Below are 22,716 nucleotides of genomic sequence, written 5' to 3' on the forward strand. Positions count from 1 at the left end.
AAAATACATATTCAATCCACTTTACAGAATATTCTGTGAAGCGCTTTGAGACGTCTCAACGAATGTGATAAGGCACTATATCAAATGCAGGGATTATTATTATGTCTAGGATCTCTCTCTCTCTCCACCCTTTTCTTTGGTGTCAGGAATCACTCTTTTCCAATTCCAGACTCCGATTACACCGTACACAATGTGGACAGTTTACTTTTTTGCAAGTTTTTAATCCAACTGTCTTTTTTGGGAAGCGAGTGAGTTGGTGTAGCACATACACACACACACACACACACACATACATACACACACTCACATATACACACAGAGCAGACTGAGAACACGAGTCAGCTGCCGGCTAGGGTGGACCTTTCACTAAACTTCCTTTTGTATCCCAGAGAGAGCGCGAGAGAGAGAAGTTCTGGGAAAAGTAGGAAAGACGCCAGACTGAGAGAGAGCACAGTGGGGAGGGAGAGAGAGTCTCTCTCAGTGGCCTCTTGTTTTGAGTTGCATTTTCTTATCAGCCTGTTTGCTTTCCCAGCATTTAAGTCGGAGGCTTGAAACACATGGCTTTCATTATCTGCTCATCCAGACCAGCTCAACTCAGCTCAGAAGCCAGTCAATGAGCGAACAAGAGAGAGAGAGTGAGATGTGATGTGAAGGATCCTATGTAACGGGGAATTGTTTCCAAGCAAAAGAAAACCACCCCCAGAGTTTCTGCTAAAGAAGAGATTGTTTCCCAGCGCCGGCTCCAAGGTGAGAGGCTATTTTGTGCTCAGCCTGATTCGGAATCTCTTTGCGTTTGTGTCAGTTTGCTGTCAGATGTGGAAGCGAGTGATGGAACGAGTTTAACAGTGGGTTGAGCTGCGTGTAAGACAGAGCTGGACTCGGGCCAGGGCTGGGTGCTCTGGGAGACGGATTCACTCCCGGGCCGAGGTGAATCGCTTCAGTCGCTGCCTGCAGTTTATTCTTCAGTCTACAGAAGTGTTCTGAGAAGCTACCCTGCGTGGAGGGCGCTCTGTAACTGCTAGTTGTTGTTGTATTCTGCAGTTTATTCGGATTTAGACTGTAACAAGGAGGAGCCGGAAAGGGGTGGATTTTCATCTTTCTGATTTGAAGAAACTTTGATTTCTTGTAAGGTGTAGAGTTTGAAGGATTATTGTTCCTATCATCAGCCTTACCTCCGCTTTATGTGTTGGGGGAGGCGGACAGAGGTAATCCCTGCTCTCTGTCTCTCTCACCATCGTGTCTGTGCTGGGGCTCGCTCCCCCCCTGGAGCTCTCTACTCTAACCCCATTCCCTGCTCTCCCTCTCTTCCCCCATGGTGTCTGTGCTGGGGCTCACTCCCCACTGGAGCTCTCGACTTTAACCCCCTTCCCTGCTCTCTCTCTCTCTCTCCCCCCACATCATGTCTATGCTGGGGTTCGTTCCCCATGGTGCTCTCTCCAGTGGGTGGACTCTATGATTCCAGCCGGAATGGAAATATAAAATATTGACAGAAATGACTCTGCCCAAAACCAGCCCAGTCTGTTCCCCAAATAAAAACAGGAGAAAGTCTGGTTTAATACAAACAGTGCGGAGTCAGAGAGAAAAATAAATCCTGTTTCACAGTTTGTTTGAAGACAAACTAATGCAGACATCAGGCTGGCACTGAGATGGCAGTGAGTGATGCAGTTTCCTGGCCACAAGAGCATAGACATAGGCCATTTACACCCTCCAGTCAGTGCCAGTCCTACAGTCGAGGGGAAATACTCCTATCCCTGCTCCAGTCTTTCTATCGTCAAACTTAACAAGTAGCAAATGAGGCAACAAACACAGATTGGGGTTCAGTCCGGTCAATGCCTCTCTGTGTGTGAACTGTCGCTCCTAGCTGCTGCCCCGTGTGAAGGGCGCTATTTAAATGTAAGTTGTTGTTGTTGACACGGACTTACCTCACTGCCAGGAATTGTTCACATGAGCACAGAGATCAAGAGACCCCGGTGACTCTGACAGAGAAGTGGCCATGAGCAGTGATGCCGTGGATATAAACAAAGCCAGAGAAATGGTTGGTTGATGGGTGTGTTGAAGTCTGTTGAGGGTATGAGGACGGGTGCAGCCTGAGGCAGGTGATGGGTCAGGGACAGTGTCTGTGTAACCACACGTTCATCTCCACAACACAGTCCACGGGAAGTTGCTCTGACACAATCCCATCCCGGAGCTGAGTGCAGGCTGAACGCCCGCTGGGAATTCTAATTAATTCCTTAATAAGGAATAGAAATACTATAGCACATTTTTTCCCCCTCCCTGTGGATGTCAGAGCCACAGGAGGTTACTGTTACTGAGCAGGAAACACAGACATTCCTGATTTGTGTAACTTACGGGACCCTCTGTTAACATGTGTGATTCACATAAAAATCATCCACTTTAATGGTTTTGAAATCCAGGTTTATGTTCAACCAAATTAACACAGGATTTTGCTAATGGATCCAGTTAGGAACCCAGTGGCTTGAAGGAGTGATTGCTCCAGACACTCTCTGTGTATTTCTTCCAAATCAGGATCCCATCAATGCTCCCTCGGGCAGTATGTCCTGTGGAGTCCTGTAGCTCAGTGGTTAGAGCCCTCGCCTCACAAGCGAGAGACCTGGGTTCGATTCTTGGGCAGGGCGAAATGTTGGGCAAGTTTCCTTACTCCACATGCCTCTGTTTACCCAGCAGTAAGTAGGTACCTGGTTGTTAGTCAATTGGCGGATTGCTTTTCCGGGGATAATAATCCTTTTTTAAAAAAAAGCACAATAATAATTTGGTCACTCAATCCATGACTGTTTGTGGGACACTGCTGTGTGCAATTGGCTGCCGCATTTCACCCACAAATATATAGTCAGTTCATTTTACAGTATATTCTGTGAAGCGCTTTGAGATGTCTCGAAGATGTGACAAAATGCTATATCAAGTGTAAGGATTATTATTATTATTATTATGTCCACATTCCATAGACTGATACACACAGAAACTGGCCTTTCAGTCATTGGAGCTCTCCACTCTAACCTCATTCCCTGCTCTCTCCCCATCGTGTCTGTGCTGGTGCTCGCTCCACACTGGAGTGGGCTGACAGGAATTACTTTCAAGAAATCCCATTAAGAAACACAGCAAACTAGAATCCATTAGCCTCCGCTGGGGACTGGCCCCCTCACCCCATTCCCATAACCCTTTCCTAGTATTGCTCCTCAGTGCGTGTTGTTTTGTCCTGTGACAGGAAGTGAATCGGTTTGTGCAGATGCTGACATATTGGCACTGGACCTAATGCGTGTGAGATGTTCACTGATTATTCACATCTGGCTCCCCCACAGCCCTGACTCTCCACACTGACTCTGCACAAAAGTTTCTGCTTCCCATTCACCCTTCCAGTCATCGTTCTTTTCTCGTTGCTCATCCATTGAATGATCATCACTGGTTTGTTTCTTATCTGCTGTTTACCCAGCGCTGCTCTGTGTCTGTCTCCTCTCTCCCACCACCGCCAGACGCTCACTCACTGCTCGTACAGATAGACCGAGGAGATGGTCAACAAGATGTAAGTGGACGGCTCTTCCCTGAGGTACAAACTGACTTGTTGAGCGAGGCTTCACCCTTACAGCTTTTGGGACATTGTGCAGTTTGCGCTGTTTCTTGAGAGAATTCCCTGATAAGGAATCGGCATCAGAAAAAACGAGGATTCCTCCAGGCACCGGAGTAAGTATCGCGACTGATGGTAATTTGTTTAAGGAATCCCATTAAGAAAGACCACAAATTAGACCCCGTTTCACTTTAGCTGTTGCTGGAGGTGGTGAACTGTGGGCAGGTCCTCACACTGACATGTCTGAGGTGGAGACAATCTCTCAGAGTTTTCTCTCTCATTTTTCCCACCTGTCTTATCCTTTCATTAACTCTTTCATTCCTGCTCTCCTGTTTTTCTCCTGCACTCTCTCTCTCTCGTCTCTCACTCGCGCTCTGATATACAGTATCTGTCAGCCATGATCCTGCGGTTAGATCCTGTGCTGGTGACTGTACTAGTTAGGGTTGACAGTCACAAGTTCGGCATTTCCTCTGAGATTTGTGGTGATTCTGTCCAGCAAAACCCAGCGGCAGTGATTCCTGGAGGAGTTACCAGCTTTTTGTTACCATTACTCACAAATGAAGTCTGGGTGTATCAGGGAGAGAGACAGACAGAGAGAGAAAGAGATGCATACACACACACACACGTGCATATGCACACACAGTAGGGAGAGAGACACAGCAGAGAGAGAGAGCTTCAAAGAGAGAGTTTAAGAATGTTCCACAAACTGGCACTAACTTAAATGTTAAGACAAATGGTTTCAACAACAAGGTTCCATTTATTGAGCGCCTTTCACGACGGGAGGACGTCCCAAGGCGCTGTACAGTTGGGTCAGGTCCTGAGCATTGGGGGAAATGGTCAGGGTGAGGGGAGGGAAGGGAGGGAGCGAGGAGGGGGGAAATGGTCAGGGTGAGGGGAGGGAAGGGAGGGAGCGAGGAGGGGGTAGAGAGTCGAGAGGGGAGCTGAAGGCACGGTCAAAGAGAAAGGTCTTGAGACCGACCTTGAAGGAGGAAAGGGAGGAAGCGGCGAAGGCACTGGGGGATAGAGTTCCAGAGCCTCAGGGCTGAGAGGCTGAAGGCCCGGCCACCGATGGTAGGGCGGTTGGGGCGGGGGATGTCGAGCAGACCGGAGCCAGAGGAACGGAGGGTACGGGCAGGTAGGTAGGGGGATAGTAGGTCAGAGAGGTAGGAGGGAGCGAGGCCGTGAATGGCCTTGTAGGTGAGGATGAGGATCTTGAATTCGATCCTCTGGGGGATGGGGAGCCAGTGAAGGCGAGCGAGGGTGGGAGTGATGTGGGCGCGGTGTCTGGTACGGGACAGTACATGAGTTGCAGAGTTCTGAATGACCTGCAGTGTGGAGGGAGGGCCGGGAAGGCCGGCGAGGAGAGAGTTCCCATAGTCCAGCCTTGAGGTGATAAAGGTGTGGACCAGAGTTTCAGCCGCGTGAGGGGTGAGGTAATGGCGTAGTCTGGCGACATTCCGGAGGTGATGGAAGGCGGTGCCAGTTGTGGCGCGGATATGAGGGAGAAAGGACAGCTCAGGGTCGAACAGAACCCCGAGGTTCCTGACCGGCTTTGAGAGGTGGAGAGTGCAGCCTTGGATGCTGATGCTGTCAGCATCAGGCTAAGAGTAAGAGAAATTTCAGGCCTCAATAGCAAAATTTCCGTGACTAAATTGAGTGAGAATTATAAACAGTCCAGGACACCCCCCACCCATCCCCCTCAGTTTGTGTCTCCGTTTAACTTATTTCGTTTGACTAAAGATAAGATCAAAATATGGAAAAACCTTGTTTCAAACAAAGTGTCTCAGGACTGACAGTTAATGACTGTTTGTCCTGGAGTTTGAGGAGTTTTGGTGGCAACTGTTGATACCATAAACTGTACCGTGGATTGGAAATTCACCCGAGCTGCTCAAAATCTTAATAGATTCATCATCAGTGTCAAAGTGGCTTCCTGTGACAAGCCTTTGATGTGAGATTGTGTCCTGTCACTGACTAATAATAATAATTGTCATTGAGACGTCTCAAAACATTTCATAAGGTGTACTATGAAGTGCATTGACTGTGCATTTTGTAGGCCAAACACGGCAGCCAATTTGAGCACAGCAGTGAACCCACAAACAGTCATCGAGTGATTGACTGATTTTATTTGGGAGATTGTTGGCCAGGATCGTGAGAGAGAGAGAAACTCCCTTCTCGTTTTGAATAGCGCCGCAGGATCTTTAACGTCCATCTAAACAGGCAGATCGGAGCTCGGTTTAACATCTCATCCGAAGGACAGATTCTCCAACAATGCAACACCCCCCAGCACTGCGTTGGGGCGTCAGCTTTGTCTAGATGATTCCAAGTCCCGACGGGCTTGAACCCACAACCTTCTGAGTCGGCGACGAGAGAGAGCTATAGATCTTGACTGGCCAGGGGTGGCAGAGGGGGAGTGCCTCTGGCAGGCCTGACTCATTTTCCTTTTGGTGAGATTGCCAAAGTTGTGCTGAATTCAGGTCAGCTGTGTGCTGTGAAGCTTACACCCACTCGGAACTGGCTTGAAGCTGCCCAAACCAACACACGGAAACTCCTCCAAGCCAGCAGACACAGAAGACTTTCATCCCACTTCCCACATCAGCCTGGACACAAGCCCAGGTTCCTAAGCTAAGTCATCAGAAGAATTTAACATATCTTGTATTTTCTTAAGCGGTGCAAAGACCAGGCATGAATCGATGAGATTAATGGAGTTTTACAAAACATTGCCAGTTTCTATTTATTTTGCAATCAACTTTGTATTAGAAGACTTTCTCATGTGAAGGACTGAGCCTATTGATCAGTGTCCACTCCCTGCTCATACCTTGTGCTTGACAGGAAACCTTTCCCAGAACCAGCCTTTATACCTGTTGTCACACTCTAACCATCCTTTGAACAAGAAGTTACACTGAGCTGCCTTTAATGTCTCAATTTAAAAATGTTAAAAAAAATAATAAATTGGTCACTCAATCCACGAGTGTGTGGGTCGCTGCTGTGCGCAATTGGCTGCCGCGTTTCACCCACAAAATATAGTCAATTCACTTTGCAGTATATTCTGTGAAGCACTTTGAGATGTCTCGAAGATGTGAAAATGCACTGTATCAAATGGAAGGATTATGATGATGATGATGATCCTCCAGGCTATTTGGAAGCAGAGCAATGTCTCCCTGTCCTGATCCTTGCTCCTCCCTCATCCAAACACCCAGATCAGTGAGTCTCTCACCACAAAGCTGTGCTGGTGCAGATAAGCTGCTGTGTTTTCCCACAGAACAGTGACTTCAAAGATCCCTGAGCGTTTTGAGATGTTTTGAAGCGATGAGGCACTTGATCAAATGCAAATCTAATGTAAAGATTTTCTTTCCAAACTCTGACCCTTTTAATCTACATTAGAGCTTTAGGACCAGAGGGCTTTAGGCGGGCTGGCTCGTGTCATCAGCAGGACTGCCCTCTCTCTCTGCCTGGTGTACGCAGACTGCTCAGTACTGAGTTGCAATGGATCGGGTCAAAGCATTTGTTTGAACAGCTTCCCGACTTTTCTCTTGTTTTGTGGGGTGGAGGAGAGAGGTCAGTTTATCCATTAAATGTTTCGGATGTTTGTCGGCTGTTTGGTATTTAGAAATGTTAAACAAGAAGATTCCATTGGAACTAGGAGGCGATGGGGAGAGGATGACAGAGCCTGCGTGTGTGTTTGTGTGTGAGCTGTGTTCGTGTGTGTGTGTTTGTGTGAGTTGTGTGCATGGGTTCAGTATGTGAGTGTTGTGGCCTCTGGAGGTAAGAAAGCTGTGGATTGGAGCCCCCACCCAGGGCTTGAGTTCACTCTGACACTCTGGGGCTCGTCCTTGCATTTGATATAGCGCCTTATCACATCGTTGAGATGTCTCAAAGCACTTCACAGAATATACTGGAGTCCTGAAGCTCAGTGGTTAGAACGTTCACCTCGCAAGCAATAGACCTGAGTTTGATTCCCAGCAGGGCGAAACCTTGGGCAAGTTTCCTTATTCCACGCGCCTAATAATAATCACTCAAGAAAACAATCAATAATAAATTTGTGGGACGCTGCTGTGTGCAATTGGCTGCTGCACTTCACCCACAAATATACAGTCAATTCACTTTACAGTATATCCTGTGAAGAGCTTTAAGACATCTTAAAGACATGAAAAGTGCTATATCAAATGCAAGGATTATTATTATTACTGTAAAGTGGAGTGACTGTGTATTTTCTGGATGAAACACGACAGCCAATTGCACACAATAATGTTCCACAAACAGTCGTGGATTGAGTGACATGATTCTTTAGGGTGGAAGCATTAACAGCAGGCTCCTACTTACTGCTAGGAAAACAGAGGCGTGTGAAATAAGGAAACTTTAACCACTACACTACAGGACTCCACACCTGGATAAAGAGCAGGGCTTTTCTCCCAGAGGTCCAATATTCTTCCTTCATCCAAAATAATCATAAAAGACATGAATTGATCATTCATCCGTTTCTGTGTGAGGAGTATTGCTGCCAATTTGTCTAGATAACAGTCACTATATCTCTGCAGGTTAGTTATGCTATTGCTGTAATTTAGCAGAGAGTTTGACTTGTTCTGCGGAGGCTGGATTAGTGGGGGGTAAATGGACTCCAGGTCATATTACAACCAACAGCATCCTGGAGTCAAGATGTTCAACTAAACTCCACCTCAGGAAAGTTTGTGAAATGTAAAGAGTTTGTGGAGCTGAAACATGGGCCCCGTTTGCTATTTGTTAGTCTCTCAGTGTGTTCCTTGGAAGTTCAGAGATGAAGACAGAATAGGAAGACAGTAAGTAAGGTGGAATGGGTTCTTACTGGCGACCAGAAACTGATCATTAAAGTTAAACTTTGCAGTGAGGAAGCAATCAAATGATGTGCCTTTGACCCTTCCCGGCCCGACCCGGCCCGAGAGTGCTGATGGGATTCAAGTTTTATTCTTGTTTCCGCGTTAGAAAGTGTGAAAGATTGTAAACTCAACCGTTACTTGGGGAGATCTGGAAATGGCTGTGGAGCGGCCGGGGGAGGAGGAGTTCGAGGGGGAGAGAGGGGGTTAGGCTGGGAGAATCGTTCCTTCGGGAGAAGATATTAACCCAACATGTCAGTTGCAGGAAGGAGGTGGGGCTTGCCTGACATTGTGTTGTTATAGTCGGGGGCCCTGGTCGGTCAGTCACTGCTGTGGAATTCCACACAACTCAGCCAGCTCAGCTCACTGAGGTTTGCCTGACGGCTCACATCAGTTTGGCAAACAACAACAACAACTTGCATTGACACAGCGCCCCTCACACAGGGCAGCGTCCCAGAGCGCTTGACAGTGGTGGAGCTCGACACCGGAGCAGACTCCCGGATGAGTCTGGGGGGAGGTGAATGTAGACATGATCAAAGAGGAAGGTCGTCAGGCTTGACCTGAAGTTGGGGAAGGAGGGGGGCAAGGCAGAGGGATAGAGGGAGAGTGTTGCAGAGTTCAGTATTAGGGGGAAGAAAATCCCTATTTTAGTTTCTCCTCCAACTTGCCCTTGACAGTGAGTGTCGAGGGGTCAGGGGTACTTGGGAATTGTTCGGGATTTGCGAGACCTGGAGTTTATTTAGACTGACTATTGAGAAATCTGGGCCCGGGTAGGGCTGAGGTGTCCAGAGCTAGTTGCCAGGATGGAAGTTGTGGAATAATTCAGCAAGTTGGGTAATGCCAAGCTTGGGCTCACACTCCTGCAGAGCGTGAGAGGAAGGGGAGAGAGGGGCAAGTGGGAGCATTGTCTGGCTGTTGGGTGTGGGAGCAGTTCGATTGATTGGGATCTGCCCTAGAAATAACGGAAGTTCAGTGTCAATTGAGGATGATTTTCCTACGGTCAATTCCAACTCAATCAGACAGACCTAACCCACAGAATAGCAACAGCACCAGCCAAATGGCCAGCAGTGTTGAGCACTGTGTCTCCACCACAAGGTAAATGAGAAAAAGGTAGGGAACTCACACCTAACGTCACTCTTTGTGTCTTGTCTCAGCAGTGTCTCTGGATCCTGTTAGACTGCGTGAGGATGTCCAACATTCACCGACTCCCACTGATCACAGGTAACTGTAGACCTCTCCCAAAAGGGCACAGGAATGGAAGTGCGATCTTCACCATGGGCTAAAGATAAAATGACTTGTTTCATGTCCCTTAGTTATATGCAGTTCTAATGCAGTCTAACATGTAGGATTTCTAATGCAATTCCTTGATAAGGAATGTGCTAGAAAACCTGCCCATTAGCTTCACTGTTGTCCCTCTCCCGCCAGTGCTCCTGTTGTTGTGGTTTGGCGAGGCCAATGGACGTCAGTTGGAAACTCAAGAGATTGTGTTGGAGCCCTCAGCGAGCCTGACCCTGAACTGCCCGGGGAGTGGAGAGGTGAAATGGCAGTTCAAAGAAGCCTCTGGGAGCTACTTTGAACATGATGGAGCCTCGCTGCCTATACTCAACTCAACTGCCTTGGACACAGGGGAGTACCACTGCTTCAGGGACGACCTCCTCGTGAAGATCTTCTATGTTTTTGTTCCAGGTGAGACTCAAACCTCCTATAATAACCATACGATAACTGCTATATGTATGTCTACTGTACTAAAAATAATAATAATGTGATCACCCAATCCACGACTGTTTGTGGGACGCTGCTGTGTGCAATTGGCTGCCGGTTTTCGTCCACAAAATATACAGTCAATTTACTTCACAGAATATATGTGAAGCGCTTTGAGACGTCTCGAAAAATGTGATAAGGCGCTGTATCAATCACGAGGATTATTATTATTATTACAATGAGCACAAGCACTTGACAGTGGCTTTGCCCAATACACTCTCTCGAGGTCCTGGCTGGCCCGTGGGCAATCTCTCCTCAGGGCTACAGGTTTGGGATTCAATCCCCACATCGGGACTTCAGCTCAGGAACTCAGAACAGCACACAGCTCCTTTGTCGCAAAGAAAGATTGAACCTGAGTTCTTTTTCACACAGATCCTCGCATGTGGTTTCTCCCACAAAGTCCGGACGAGCAGGTTATCATGATGGAATATTCACTGGCGTTCCTGATCCCGTGTCGGATCACAAATCCTGAGCTCAACGTCACCCTATATCACGATGAGACCCAGTCCCTGTGGGAAACTCCCTTCAATAAATACGAGGGATTTTTTGATAGGTTCGAGGACGGCACCTACATCTGTATAGCAGAGCTTCTAGGAGTGCGTCGGGAATCTGAGCCATACATTGTGCAGACCTTCAAAGGTAACCTTTCTGAGGAGGTTTTTGTTGGATTTATATTTGTTCCTACGAAGACTGAGAACGAAGTGTTCAATTCACCTCTTCTTTTGATGGCTTAATCGTTCACACTGTCACCTCCGCAGGATGTTTGTTCAAACCACATAAATAATAATAATAATTTGGTCACTCAATCCACAGCCGTTTTTGGGAACCTGTTGTGCGCAGTTGGTTGCTGCGTTTCGCCCACAAAATATATAGTCACTACACTTTACAGTAAATTCTGTTAAACTGAGGTTCTGTCTGCCTGCTCAGGTGGATGAGAAAGATGTAGATAAATGTACCATTCGTCCGTGGCTACATGTGTAAATTTGCTGGTCAAATATCGGCTGTGTTTGTCTATGTATTGCACTGTCACTACACTTAACAGTTATTGTAATCACTTAGCCATGTTTTGATGGGATGAGATGCTATAGAAACACAAGTTTTTTCTTCCTCAGTTTCACCGTATCTTGATGTTCAGCTTCACACCTCCAAAAGCATCGTGAAAATAGGGGAAGCCATCAACGTGACCTGCTCAGTGAAAGGGAACCAACTGGTGCATTTTAACTGGAGCTACCCGAGAAAGGAGGTGAGTTTACACTGTCACTAATGCTCAGATAGAGAGGTTAACACCTGTCAAAGATAAAGGGCTTGGACAACAACAACAACAACAACTTGGATTTATATAGCGCCCTCCACGCCGGACGGCGTCTCAGAGCGCTTTACAGTAACGGATCCCAGGGCCGAGCCAGGGGGGAGGGGGGGGGAAGGTGACCAAAGGCACAGTCGAAAAGAAAGGTCTTCAGCAGAGACATGAAAATGGGAAGGGAGGGAGCGAGGAGAAGGGAGTGAGGAAGGCCCCAACACTCACTGACTAGACTCGCGTGCGAGGAGACAGGTGAGCTGCTAATTCTTCACATGTTCACTAGCAACGATTGATCACTGGACTGACATGCCAGCTTCAGGGGAAGTGTGGAAGGGCGAGATGGGTTCAAGGTTTAATAATGTGTTCCTCGTGTTAACTATGAAGAGGCGCAGATTACAGCCCAGTGTTTCAAAGGTACATTTGACCACGGCCAGTAACAGCCTATTTTTATTGCAGTGGGGGAAGGAAAAGGAAAAGAAGGAGACGGTGATTGACGGGGCTCAGGAGGTGCACTCAACTCTGCTTCTGGAAGAGGCGAGACTGGCAGACTCCGGAGTCTATAACTGCACCGTCCTGGGATATTATGAGCATCAGTTTGAGAAGAAATCCCTTGAAATTATTGTTCTTGGTGAGTAAACCACACAATGCCACATTTCGCCCACAAATATACGGTCAATTCACTCTACAGTCTATTCTGTAAAGCGCTTTGAGACGTCTAGAGGACATGGAAAGCGCTATATTAAATGCAAGGATTATTATTATTATTGATGGTGAGGACGTTCTTCGAGAGAGAGTGACAGCGAGAGAGAGACAAAGAGAGAGAAGTGGGCTGAGTCCATGCTGCTCTTACATTAGCCATTAGGGGGTCCACAAAAGTCTTCATTAGATGGTCACTGAGTGAACTTCAGTGTTCTGAGGCGCTATCCTGTGTGAAGGGCGCTATAGAAATGTAATGGCTGTTGTTATTGTTAACCTGTCCCAATCATCTCCTTGGGACAAGTCATGTTTTGTGTCTGACTGTGAAGTGACTCATTACAGTGTTAGGCAGGACATAATGCCACAATCCTTGTCTTTACAGAGCATGGATTTGTACGTCTGGAAACCGAGATGAGTGACATAGAATACGCCAACCTTTCTGAGGTGAAGAGCTTTGCTGTTAGTATCACAGCTTACCCTCCGCCGCTCGTCATGTGGCTGAAGGACAATGTGCCGTGCAATGAGAAGACCAATCAGATAACATTCAGCAACAAATCACTGGGGGGAAACCGGTAGGTGATCAGCTCAATAGCCTCAACACAACTGTTTCTGATCGAGAAACCAGCGGAAGAGCAGCCAAGAAACGGGTGTCAGATAGTCCTATCCTCCATGGGAGAGATTACCCAAACTGGGAATGTCCACACTAGAGCTGACAACATTGAGGGGAGATCTTTCAGACATGGTCACCTCCAGTATCTCACTCAACATGGGGAAGAGGGAATGAATTGGGATTAAAGCAGTTAATGTTGAGTGGGGTTTCCCATGTGGAACAGCTTGTCCCAGGAAGCATGAATATGGCTAACGTGGGAAGTCTCAGAGGAAATGGGATGGGATTTTGATGCAATTACATAGGGACAGATGGGATTGAAAGCAGGAGAGACAAGATAGACTAAACAGGTTTTTCCCAGTTCTCCCTATTCTATGTTCCTACACATATGCTGATAAGGCTTCAGGTAGTGGGACACAGACTCGCGCTGGCTAGCAGACAGCATGTTAATGGGTTCGGAAGGGTCTATGATGGGGAAGGTGGTTCAGAGGCTAGAGAAGAAGATGGTTTGACAGGTAGTGAAGATTGCTTATGTCCTGAGCTCATGGTCCAATGTTACGTTGAGTGGCAGAATTCTCTCGTTTGCAGCTATCAGAACGTCTTGAACCTGATCCGTGTAAATGAAGAAGATATCGGGAACTATAGCATTTCTGTTTGGAACGAAGGTGACAAGAAACAGATTACCTTCAGTTTAAGAGTAAACGGTGAGATTATTAAACCAGCACTCTCTTGTAACATAGGCAACAGCAGGGAATGGGGTTAGAGTGGAGAGCTCCATTGGGGATACTATTTAGAGTTTGCTGTGTGTAATTTATAATAATTTCCTTTACTTTTCTTCACCTGTACCATGCAGTACCGGCCAGAATCCTGACGCTGACTGACCGCCAGCACCCCAACGGGAAGCAGACAGTGACATGTGTGGCTGAGGGCTCCCCGGTCCCTGAAATCAGTTGGTTCACGTGCAACGATCTGAAAAGGTAACGGCTTCAGAGGCACGAGTTGCCTTGCGTTTGATGAAGTTGTGAGCTCAGGTGGGGTTCAAGCCCCAAGATCATATTGAGCTCACAGTCCAGGCTAACACTCACGTACAGCGATGGACAGAGCATTGTATTGTTGAAGGTGCCGCCCTTCAGATGAGATGTTAAACTGAGGTCCTGTCTGCTGTTCAGGAGAATGTTAAGGATCAGGGACGCTCTTGGAGAAGAGAAGGGAGTTTCTCTCTCTCTCTCTCTCTCCCTATATCCTGGCCAACAATCACCCAAATGCAATCACTCACCCACCTCATAACTCTTTGTGGGACGTTGCTGTGCGTAAATTGGCTGCCACTAAACTACCTTATCCCAATAAATCAGGGTGAAGCACTTGAGACATTGTGATTTTTATAGGCGTCGTATCAGACACAAGAATTCATTTTTCTAACCTGTATTAAATCTCTTGTAATGATCATATTGAAACAGAATGTTTTCTGAAACCCTGGTAATGTCCAGCTCCCACCCTCCTCGGTGGCTGCGAACCAGTTTGCAAAGCAAGCACTGGGACTCTCCTCCCAGTTGCAAATTAAACCCCTCATTTGCCTGTCACCTCCTTTGCTGCCGGAGTGCTGGGCTGACTGGGAGCTGTGTGTGTTTACATCTTATCACCGTTTGATTCTCATGCTTCCTTTACTGTGACAGAAGCACAAAAATGTCCGTGCTGTATCTCACCCCCCAGTGATGCCCTCTTTGCATCATTCACACCATTTCCCCAACCCCAGCTCTGTGCGTTCCTATGACTGGAGGATAGGGGAGGGACGGGCGGTGGGTACATGTGTGTGTTTGGGGTGAGGGGTTGGGGGGGTTGGTGTTGCGCCAGTTCTTACCTCCCAGCGCTGTGTAGTAAACGCTTTGGGTGATTGTTAGGTCACAGTTTTGGTGATGAACCAACCCCTTGGCCGCTGTTACAATACCTGACCTCAACAACAACCTGTATTTATACAGCATCCCTCACACAGGGTAGCGTCTCAGGCGGAGCACAATGCTGAGCCGGCGGAAGTGGGAAGGTGACTGTAGGCACGGTCAAATAGGAAGGTCTTCAGGCGCGACCTGAAGGTGGAGAAGGAAGGGGCAAGGCGGAGGGATAGAGGGTGAGGGTTTCAGAGTTTCGGGGCGTTGTGCTGAAAGTGCGGCTAACCGATGGAGTTACTGCTGTTTGGCTCCTGCTGGGGTCAGCCCACGGTGGAGCCGTGAGCAGCAAAGAGGAGAGGCAAGTGAGGTTACTCTGAACACTGTGAATCATTACCGTTGGGTGTGTGTATTGCGTGATTTCAGGTGCAACTCAGGGAAGGTGTGGAACCCGCTGCCCCTGAACTCCAGCACGTTCCGTGTGGAGAGCTTCCGTGTGGAGAACGGTGAGCTGGGGCCGATGCGGGTACAGAGTGTCCTCACACAGCAGGAGATAGTGGAGACTGCAGCCGTGCGCTGCACCACCACCAACCCCTTCAGCTCGGAGAGCCGTCAGGTCAAGCTGGTCTCCACGAGTGAGTACAGGGAGGGTGAGAATGTATCCCCAACACACACCCACACACACACACACCCTGACCTACATCCAGTGAGGCTACAGCTCGGAACAGGAGGAGGCCACTCAGCCCCTCTGGGCTGGGGTGGGCTAGCCTGGGCTGAGGTGGGCTGGGCTAGCCTGGGCTGGGCGGGTCAGGGCAGCTGTGCCCAGGGAGGGCCAGGGTGTGTGAACATCTCCCCCAGGAGAAATACTGACGGCTGTCTCCTGTCTCTAGCTCTCCGCTCCCAGCTGGTCATTGTGGCAGCTATCCTGGTGCTGCTGATCATCATCGTCGTCGCTCTGGCCATCCTGGTGGTGGTTTGGCAGCAGGTAATCAACTGTCACCGGCTTTCGACCCTCCCCCCCACCAGCTCAGTGACCTCCTATTGTCATTGAGGAGCGCTGGGAGATGTTCCCCCGACCAATGTTAGCTTCGCTTGTAACTGCACGTGGTTAGTGTTGGGCGCGGTTGGGCTGGGACGCATTGAGACGTTTACTGACTGTTGGTTGTTTTCCCAGAAACCCCGGTACGAGATCCGATGGAAGGTTATTGAGTCCGTCAGCCTGGATGGACACGAGTACATCTACGTAGACCCCATGCAGCTGCCATATGATTCCAGCTGGGAGTTCCCCCGAGACCAGCTGTCCCTGGGTACGGTAACCGCTCGTTCCTTCATCTTCGTTTCACTTTTATCTCCAATCCCGGTCTTCCTCGTGTGACATGAAGCTTTGTGAGGTTTTCTCCGGTGTAAATACAGCTTCTTGTGTTGTTGCTGTGGTTCCTGCAGGTCGGACTCTGGGCTCGGGAGCTTTTGGCAGGGTCGTGGCAGCCACCGCCTGCGGCCTGAGCAGCTCCCAATCAGCCATGAAAGTGGCCATCAAGATGCTGAAATGTGAGTGTGTCTTGTGGCTCTCCCAGCATCGCAACCTACACGCAAACCACACGCAGCCCACACGCATACACACACGCTATACACCAGTGTACATACATGCATACACAGGCACACATGCGCGCACGCACATGTACACACATATACACACACACACACAGATTGAAGGATTGTTTCTCTGTTGCAGTAAATTGTATTTGCTCTTGTCTGTGCCGTTGTCCTGTTACAGGATTAACCTGCTGCCTTTTCTCTCCCGGTTTCACAGCAACAGCCAGGAGCAGCGAGAAACAGGCCCTGATGTCGGAGCTGAAGATTATGAGCCACTTGGGGCCTCATTTAAACATTGTCAACCTCCTGGGAGCCTGCACCAAAGGAGGTAAAGTCTCCCAACGCCAACCCCAGGGGTCAAACCTTTGGCTCCAGCAGATACACGCTGGTCTGTTTAGCCAGTGCTGACTTGGCTGAGATAGTCACAGTCTGGTCAAAAAGTTGTAGAGTCAAGACTCCTGTGAGGACTGGAGCTCCCAGTCTGGGCTAACACTCTAGTGAGGTACTGAGGAGATCTCTATATTAGCAGAGGCTTTGGGTGAGACGTTACAGCGAGTGAGGTCCAGTCTGTGGTTCAGGTCGATGCTAAAGATGCTGAGATGTTCTCCCCCGACCTGAGGAGAATGGTCGCGGCCTCCAAACCCACCACAGTTCAGCTGATGTCGTCTTGGGTGGAATCGCTGTTTGGTTACTGGTGTCTGAAGGTTAGAGACAGAGAGAGAGAGAGAGTGAGGGTTAGTGGAGCTGAGGTGCTGAGTATCTGCCTGGAGCTGAGCTGGAGATGGGGCGTTCACTCTGTGTTGTGCTGTGACAGGTCCCATCTACATCATGACCGAATACTGTCGCCACGGAGACCTGGTGGATTACCTACACAGGAACAAGCACACTTTCCTGCAGGCCTACACCAATCACAGCAGTCAACAGACAGATAGAGTGACCCACGGCGAGGAGAGAGTCAAGAGGTGACCAAACCATCACCGGTACCATCACCACCGTCACTGTCCACAACATCACCGGCCACCGTGACCCAACTCCTAAACTAACACACTTTCTCTAACTTGTTTCACTTTCTGAGGGTGAGCGAGTTTAGGGGTTGGGGGGAGGAGAGGGAGTAGGGGGAAAGCCCCTTATTTCCCCTTTTGGCACTCATGCCTGTGCTTGCCTCCCTCACAGCTACATCGCTTTGTCGTTTGAGAACGATGGAGGCTACATGGACATGAGCAAGGACAACTTCCTGGAGTACGTGCCCATGGTGGAGGTGAAGAATGGCACCAACTACACCGAAATCGAGCACTCAGGCTACGACACGCCTTATACCAACGAGCACTACTCCGCCACAGGTATCCCCTCAACTAAACCCCCACCCCCCACATGTCCTGCACCCTGCCCACTCGCTCTGCAACACTCAGTTCCACACTAGTCTTAGCTGACGCTCCAATGCAGCGCTGGGGTTGGGGGGGTGGGGGTTGCATTGTCGGAGATGCTGTCCTTCGGCTGAGATGTTAAACCGAGTTCCCCTGTTCAAGTGGACGTTAAAGATCCCATGGTTCTGTTCGAAAACAGAAGGGAGTTTATCGCTCGCTCTTTCCCGGTGTCTGGGCCAACAATCCCCCAAATAAAATTGGTCACCCCCTCCACGGCTGTTTGCGGGACACTGCTGTGCGCAAAGTAGATGCTGCGTTTCGCCCACAAAATACACAGTCACTTGCACTTTGCTGCGCATCTCTGGAAGCGCTTTGAGACGTCTCAATGACATAATAGTAATATACAATAATATAAGAGTTATTATTGTGTATTATTAGGCACTGAGCACTGAGACAGTGGCTGTGTGTGCACGAGTGCCATCTGCTGGTGTGAATGAGGTACTACAGCAACACACACACACACACACTACACTGAGGTCTGTTTGGTGGTCTGTTTCAGAGGAGGATCGAAGGGAAGATGTGCTGCTGATCAGTGAGTCGGTGGCGCTCACCTACATGGACCTGGTGGCCATCAGCTATCAGGTGGCCCAGGGAATGGAGTTCCTGGCTTCCAAGAATGTGAGTCAATCAGTGGGTGGTGGATCTGGGTGTGCACCTGAGGCTGGTGGATGCTATATGTGTGTGTTGCATATTAAGTTGTTATGTATTATGTTCTGCATCTCCCTCTGCTCCTCAGTGTGTCCACCGCGACCTAGCCGCCAGGAACGTGCTGATTTGTGAGGGCAAACTGGCTAAAATCTGCGACTTTGGTTTGGCCAGAGACATCATGAACGATTCCAACTACATTTCCCGAGGCAGCGTAAGTTAAACTGTGCCGTGGTCCAGGCACTATATCAAACGCAAGGAATAACAATGATAATCATCATTGCATTTGACATAGCGCCTTATCATGTCTTCGAGACGTCTCAAGGCGCTTCACTGTAAAGTGAATTGGCTCTATATTTTGTGGGTGAAACGGTTATTATTATTTTTACAATCTGTTCCAGACGTTCCTGCCACTGAAGTGGATGGCGCCAGAGAGCATCTTCAACAGCCTGTACACTACACTCAGCGATGTCTGGTCCTACGCTGTCCTCCTATGGGAGATCTTCACACTGGGTAACCAACGCCAATCTCTGCCTTTCCCTTCTAGCTTTCTGTCCGTGGGGTTATTTTAGCAGCTGCTCTCTAACCACTCTCTGTGTCTCTGCTTTAGGTGGGACGCCCTACCCAGAGCTGCCTCTCAACGACCAATTCTACAATGCCATAAGGCACGGTTACCGCATGCCCAAGCCTCAGTACGCTGCCAGTGAAATGTAAGTCTTCAGACGTTCTATAGAGCTCCTTCCACCAGAGCTCACAGGATTAAGGAGTGACCTGATGGCTATGATAGGGTGAAGAGTAATTGGTTATTTCCACTGGTGATGAAATAGTAACAAGTAGAGAGCTTCAGTGGGGGAGTGAGCACCAACAAACAAAAACACGATGGGGAGAGGGCAGGGAATGAGGTAAGAGTAGAGTATGTCTGGGGGGCGCGGTGGGGGGGCACGGATACTATTGTTTTATAATTATGTGTCACACTAACTTTATTTACCACCTGCTGCAGATACGAAATAATGCAGAAATGCTGGAACGATGACTTTGAGAAACGCCCACCTTTCTCAGGTTTGGTGACATCCATGGGGAAGCTGCTAAATGAGAGTTACAAGAAGGTGAGTGTATGAACTCTTGGCGGATTTATCTTTGACATCGCTGGCAGTAACTCACTGGATTTACATTGCCCACTCTCGCCCACAGCTCCACCAGCCAGTGGCAGGTTATTAGATAGCCTGGAGTCAGACCCTCTCTCTAGTTATATTAATTCAGTCATCGAAAGGAAGCCTCCAGATGAGATTTGGGCAAAGTGAGATCAAAGCTCAGCGGGAAGCACTTCATTGAAATCAGGGTTAGATCCACAGACTGGCTTTAGGAATTTAGGAATTGACAGAAAACACAAAGTTTTGTGACGGGTTCAATGGTCTCATTTTTACCCCTGTGCTGTGAGGAGTTGTGTGAAGCAGAATATTAATTGTGTGTTTCTCTGCTCTGACTTTTTTTCCAGAAATATATGAAGATTACCGAAGAGTTTTTGAAGAGCGATCACCCAGCCGTCTGCCGCACTCGCCGGAGTTTTACCAACACCGACCAGAACGTGATCTACTCCAACTGTGTGGGTAGCACACCATCGCCCAGCGGAGCGAACAGCACCGAGAATGGCTACATCATCCCCCTGCCCGACCCCAGCCCTGACCCCAGCCCTGACCCCGAGCCCAGCCCCGAGCCCAGCCCAGAGCCCACCAACGTGAACGGCAACTCGGAGAACGTTACCCTAGAGCACGGCACCGCGACCAGACCCAGGTACGGCCTCCTTACTGACCACGTGGTCCCAATGGTTTGTCATATCTTTCAACGCAGTGAAAACAATAACTTGCATTGACATAGCGCCCCTCACGCAGGTGGCGTTCCAGAGCGTTTTAGCCGAAAAGACATTGGCTGAAAATTAGATGGTGTGATGTGATATTTATCACATTGTCAGAAATTGGGCTGGTGCTAAATCCAATCATCACGGTGGTTGGGCACAAGGTCGTATAGAGTAACGGGCTCTCTGCGATGTCCCAATAACCCGCTTCAAAGTGAACCTCGGACCTGCGCCCCACTATAGTGATATTTTCTGTTTCCCACACCAGTGTTCCTGTCACCACAGTGTCTGAGTGAGAGTTTTAATGTCAGAAAGTAGGAGATTTGAGCTGTGAGACCCACACAGAGACTGGGCACAAGTAAAATTTATTCAGGGATATTTACAACTAACAGACTGAAGAGATCTTCATTGCATCAGTCCGGGCTGGTTTCAAACCCGGGTCCCAGAGCTGAAAGGGCAGTGCCGTCCCAAGTGATATACTGTGCTAATTTTCTTGTTGTTCTCCAGTGCCACTTGTTCACACAAAGAATGATTAACACACACTCCCTCTCTCTCTCTCTCTCTCTCTGTACAGCTCTCTGATGAACGAGGGAAATGAAGCAAACATGCACCCCAGCCAGTGCTCGCAGGTAAAGCGTGAGCCCAGAGAGCAGGAGCAGACCAGCACTGACCCCAAAATCAACCCGTCTGACGTAGAGGACAGTTTTCTGTAACATTCCCACCCTGATTTCCAGCTCACAAAATAACGGAGATAAAAAGGGAAAGTGGGATTCGGTGACTGGAAAGTCAGCCTGCAGGACCCCACAGCTTCCACCTTCACAGGCTGAAATCTCTTATGGTTTTAGCCCTAAAACACTTGTCTTTAAATTGACAATTGTACAAAGTTTTTGGGGATCTAAATCTAAATTTAATGTAAAAGCTGGTTATTATATAACAAACCATGAAAGGCGCTTTGTTAATGCAAATATACAATACGCAAATACTGTAATAATATTATATTAAAAGATTAGGCCAGAAGAATCGCTTCCTCAGCTTTGAAGTCAGTGAGCTGTGGGTGGGGAAAGTTCAACTTTCAAGTTAATCAAACGTTTATTTCTATATATATATATTGACTTATGTGCAAGTGAAAGGCTATTAGTTGATAAAAGATCTCCGATGTCCTACCTCTCTCTCTATATATATATATATATATCTTTATCCCATCTTTTTCTATTGTATCAATGCTACTATGGTTATTGATCTATTGTGCCTCCTTAAGTGCCAGACATTCTGTCCCTCACACTGTCAAGTGTCATGTTTTAGGGGTTTACACAGCAGCATTTGGAACCGGCCAGGTGGCCCTTTGTTCCCACAATTAATCTGCCTTTAACACTACCAATAACACTACCAATGTATTTGGAATAGTTGTGGAGTCTTTTCGCTCTGCGTCATTTCTAAGCCTAATAGAGCTATTTACAGTAGAGCGAAACCTTGGGCAAGTTTCCTTACTCCACACGGCTGATAATAATCCCTCAAGAAAAAAACAAACAATAATAATTTGGTCACTTCAATCCACGACTGTTTGTGGGACGCTGCTGTGCGCAATTGGCTGCCTCGTTTCCCCCACAAATATACAGTCAATTCACTTTACAATATATTCTGTGAAGCGCTTTGAGACGTCGAGAAGACGTGGAAAGCGCTATATCAAATGCAATGATTATTATTATTACAATAGAGGAGTGTAGATGAAGTATAAGGGAATGTTGTAATACATTCCCATTTCTAATGAGGTACTTTTCACAGTCAAAATTAATTATGTATCTTATTTAATCACCTTGTACTTGGGGATATGTGAGCGCTGAGCTGGAGTGGGCTCAGATAACAAGGTGAAATGTGTCTTTAATCTAAGGAAATCCAGCCTTTCGAAGGGTTTCCTGATGGCTGAGTTGATAAACTCACTTTCCAGTGTGGAATTGAACCACCCAGACCAGGAAGGTCCTGGGTTTGATCCCGTTTTGTGCCAATTTCAGTTGGGACAGATGTAGGAGCTACGTTTGACCTGAAGTTCAGGGAAGAGGGGGAAAACACTCCAAGGTTCCTGCGGAGAATTCCTGCTGGGAAGTTTCCACACGTGGTTGTTGGGTGAGGACAGAAGCTGAAGCTCGAAGTTTGACTTTTGTGGACCTAAATCCGCATCATGAGATAAAACTGCGGAAATGGAAGATACACTGCAACGTCAGCTTCGTGTTTTAAACACAAACTCATCCGGCAATACGTCCGCATTGGTCCAGTTGCTATTAAGAACTACATCCATCCCTCAACCTAACTTTGTGTGTGTGTGTGTGTGTGTGTGCAGCCCTGACACTCCCTGCCATTCAAAAGACACAGATAGAACGTGGACTAAAGCAGAATCATTGTAGCTTTCATTTTATTTGTTTTCCTCAGATTTTGTTTATTAACAATGGTACGGAACAATGTTTTTTCTTAAAAAAAAAGGCAAGAACATACAAGACATTCCATCGTGTATAATCGATTTAAGTAATTGAGTTGTT

At 48.0% G+C, this 22,716-nt stretch overlaps 1 protein-coding gene across 1 annotated transcript; it reads left to right on the forward strand.

The window, feature by feature from the left end:
* Positions 1-7,123: 7,123 nt before the first annotated feature.
* On the forward strand, positions 7,124-21,694 carry LOC103188232 (platelet-derived growth factor receptor beta). Its single transcript, XM_007908141.2, has 23 exons — positions 7,124-7,135; positions 9,582-9,648; positions 9,853-10,113; positions 10,561-10,827; positions 11,301-11,431; positions 11,945-12,116; positions 12,567-12,756; positions 13,380-13,495; positions 13,645-13,768; positions 15,098-15,306; positions 15,562-15,656; positions 15,846-15,978; positions 16,115-16,219; positions 16,482-16,592; positions 17,079-17,226; positions 17,438-17,604; positions 18,188-18,306; positions 18,425-18,547; positions 18,735-18,846; positions 18,944-19,043; positions 19,334-19,439; positions 19,829-20,124; positions 20,760-21,694. Exons 2-23 carry the CDS (start codon positions 9,615-9,617, stop codon positions 20,896-20,898), a joined length of 3,258 nt encoding a protein of 1,085 aa, XP_007906332.2. The 5' UTR covers positions 7,124-7,135; positions 9,582-9,614; the 3' UTR covers positions 20,899-21,694.
* Positions 21,695-22,716: the final 1,022 nt, after the last annotated feature.

The sequence above is a fragment of the Callorhinchus milii genome, unplaced genomic scaffold (genome assembly GCF_018977255.1).
Source record: "Callorhinchus milii isolate IMCB2004 unplaced genomic scaffold, IMCB_Cmil_1.0 Scaffold13, whole genome shotgun sequence".
Taxonomy (NCBI): domain Eukaryota; kingdom Metazoa; phylum Chordata; class Chondrichthyes; order Chimaeriformes; family Callorhinchidae; genus Callorhinchus; species Callorhinchus milii.

Excerpts from the sequence above, each read along its gene's own strand:
- LOC103188232 (XM_007908141.2), top strand. The coding sequence starts at position 9,615 with ATGTCCAACATTCACCGACTCCCACTGATCACAG. Across the intron at positions 18,548-18,734 it reads ACTACATTTCCCGAGGCAGC|ACGTTCCTGCCACTGAAGTG; the intron begins GTAAGTTAAACT and ends AATCTGTTCCAG. Across the intron at positions 19,440-19,828 it reads TAAATGAGAGTTACAAGAAG|AAATATATGAAGATTACCGA; the intron begins GTGAGTGTATGA and ends CTTTTTTTCCAG.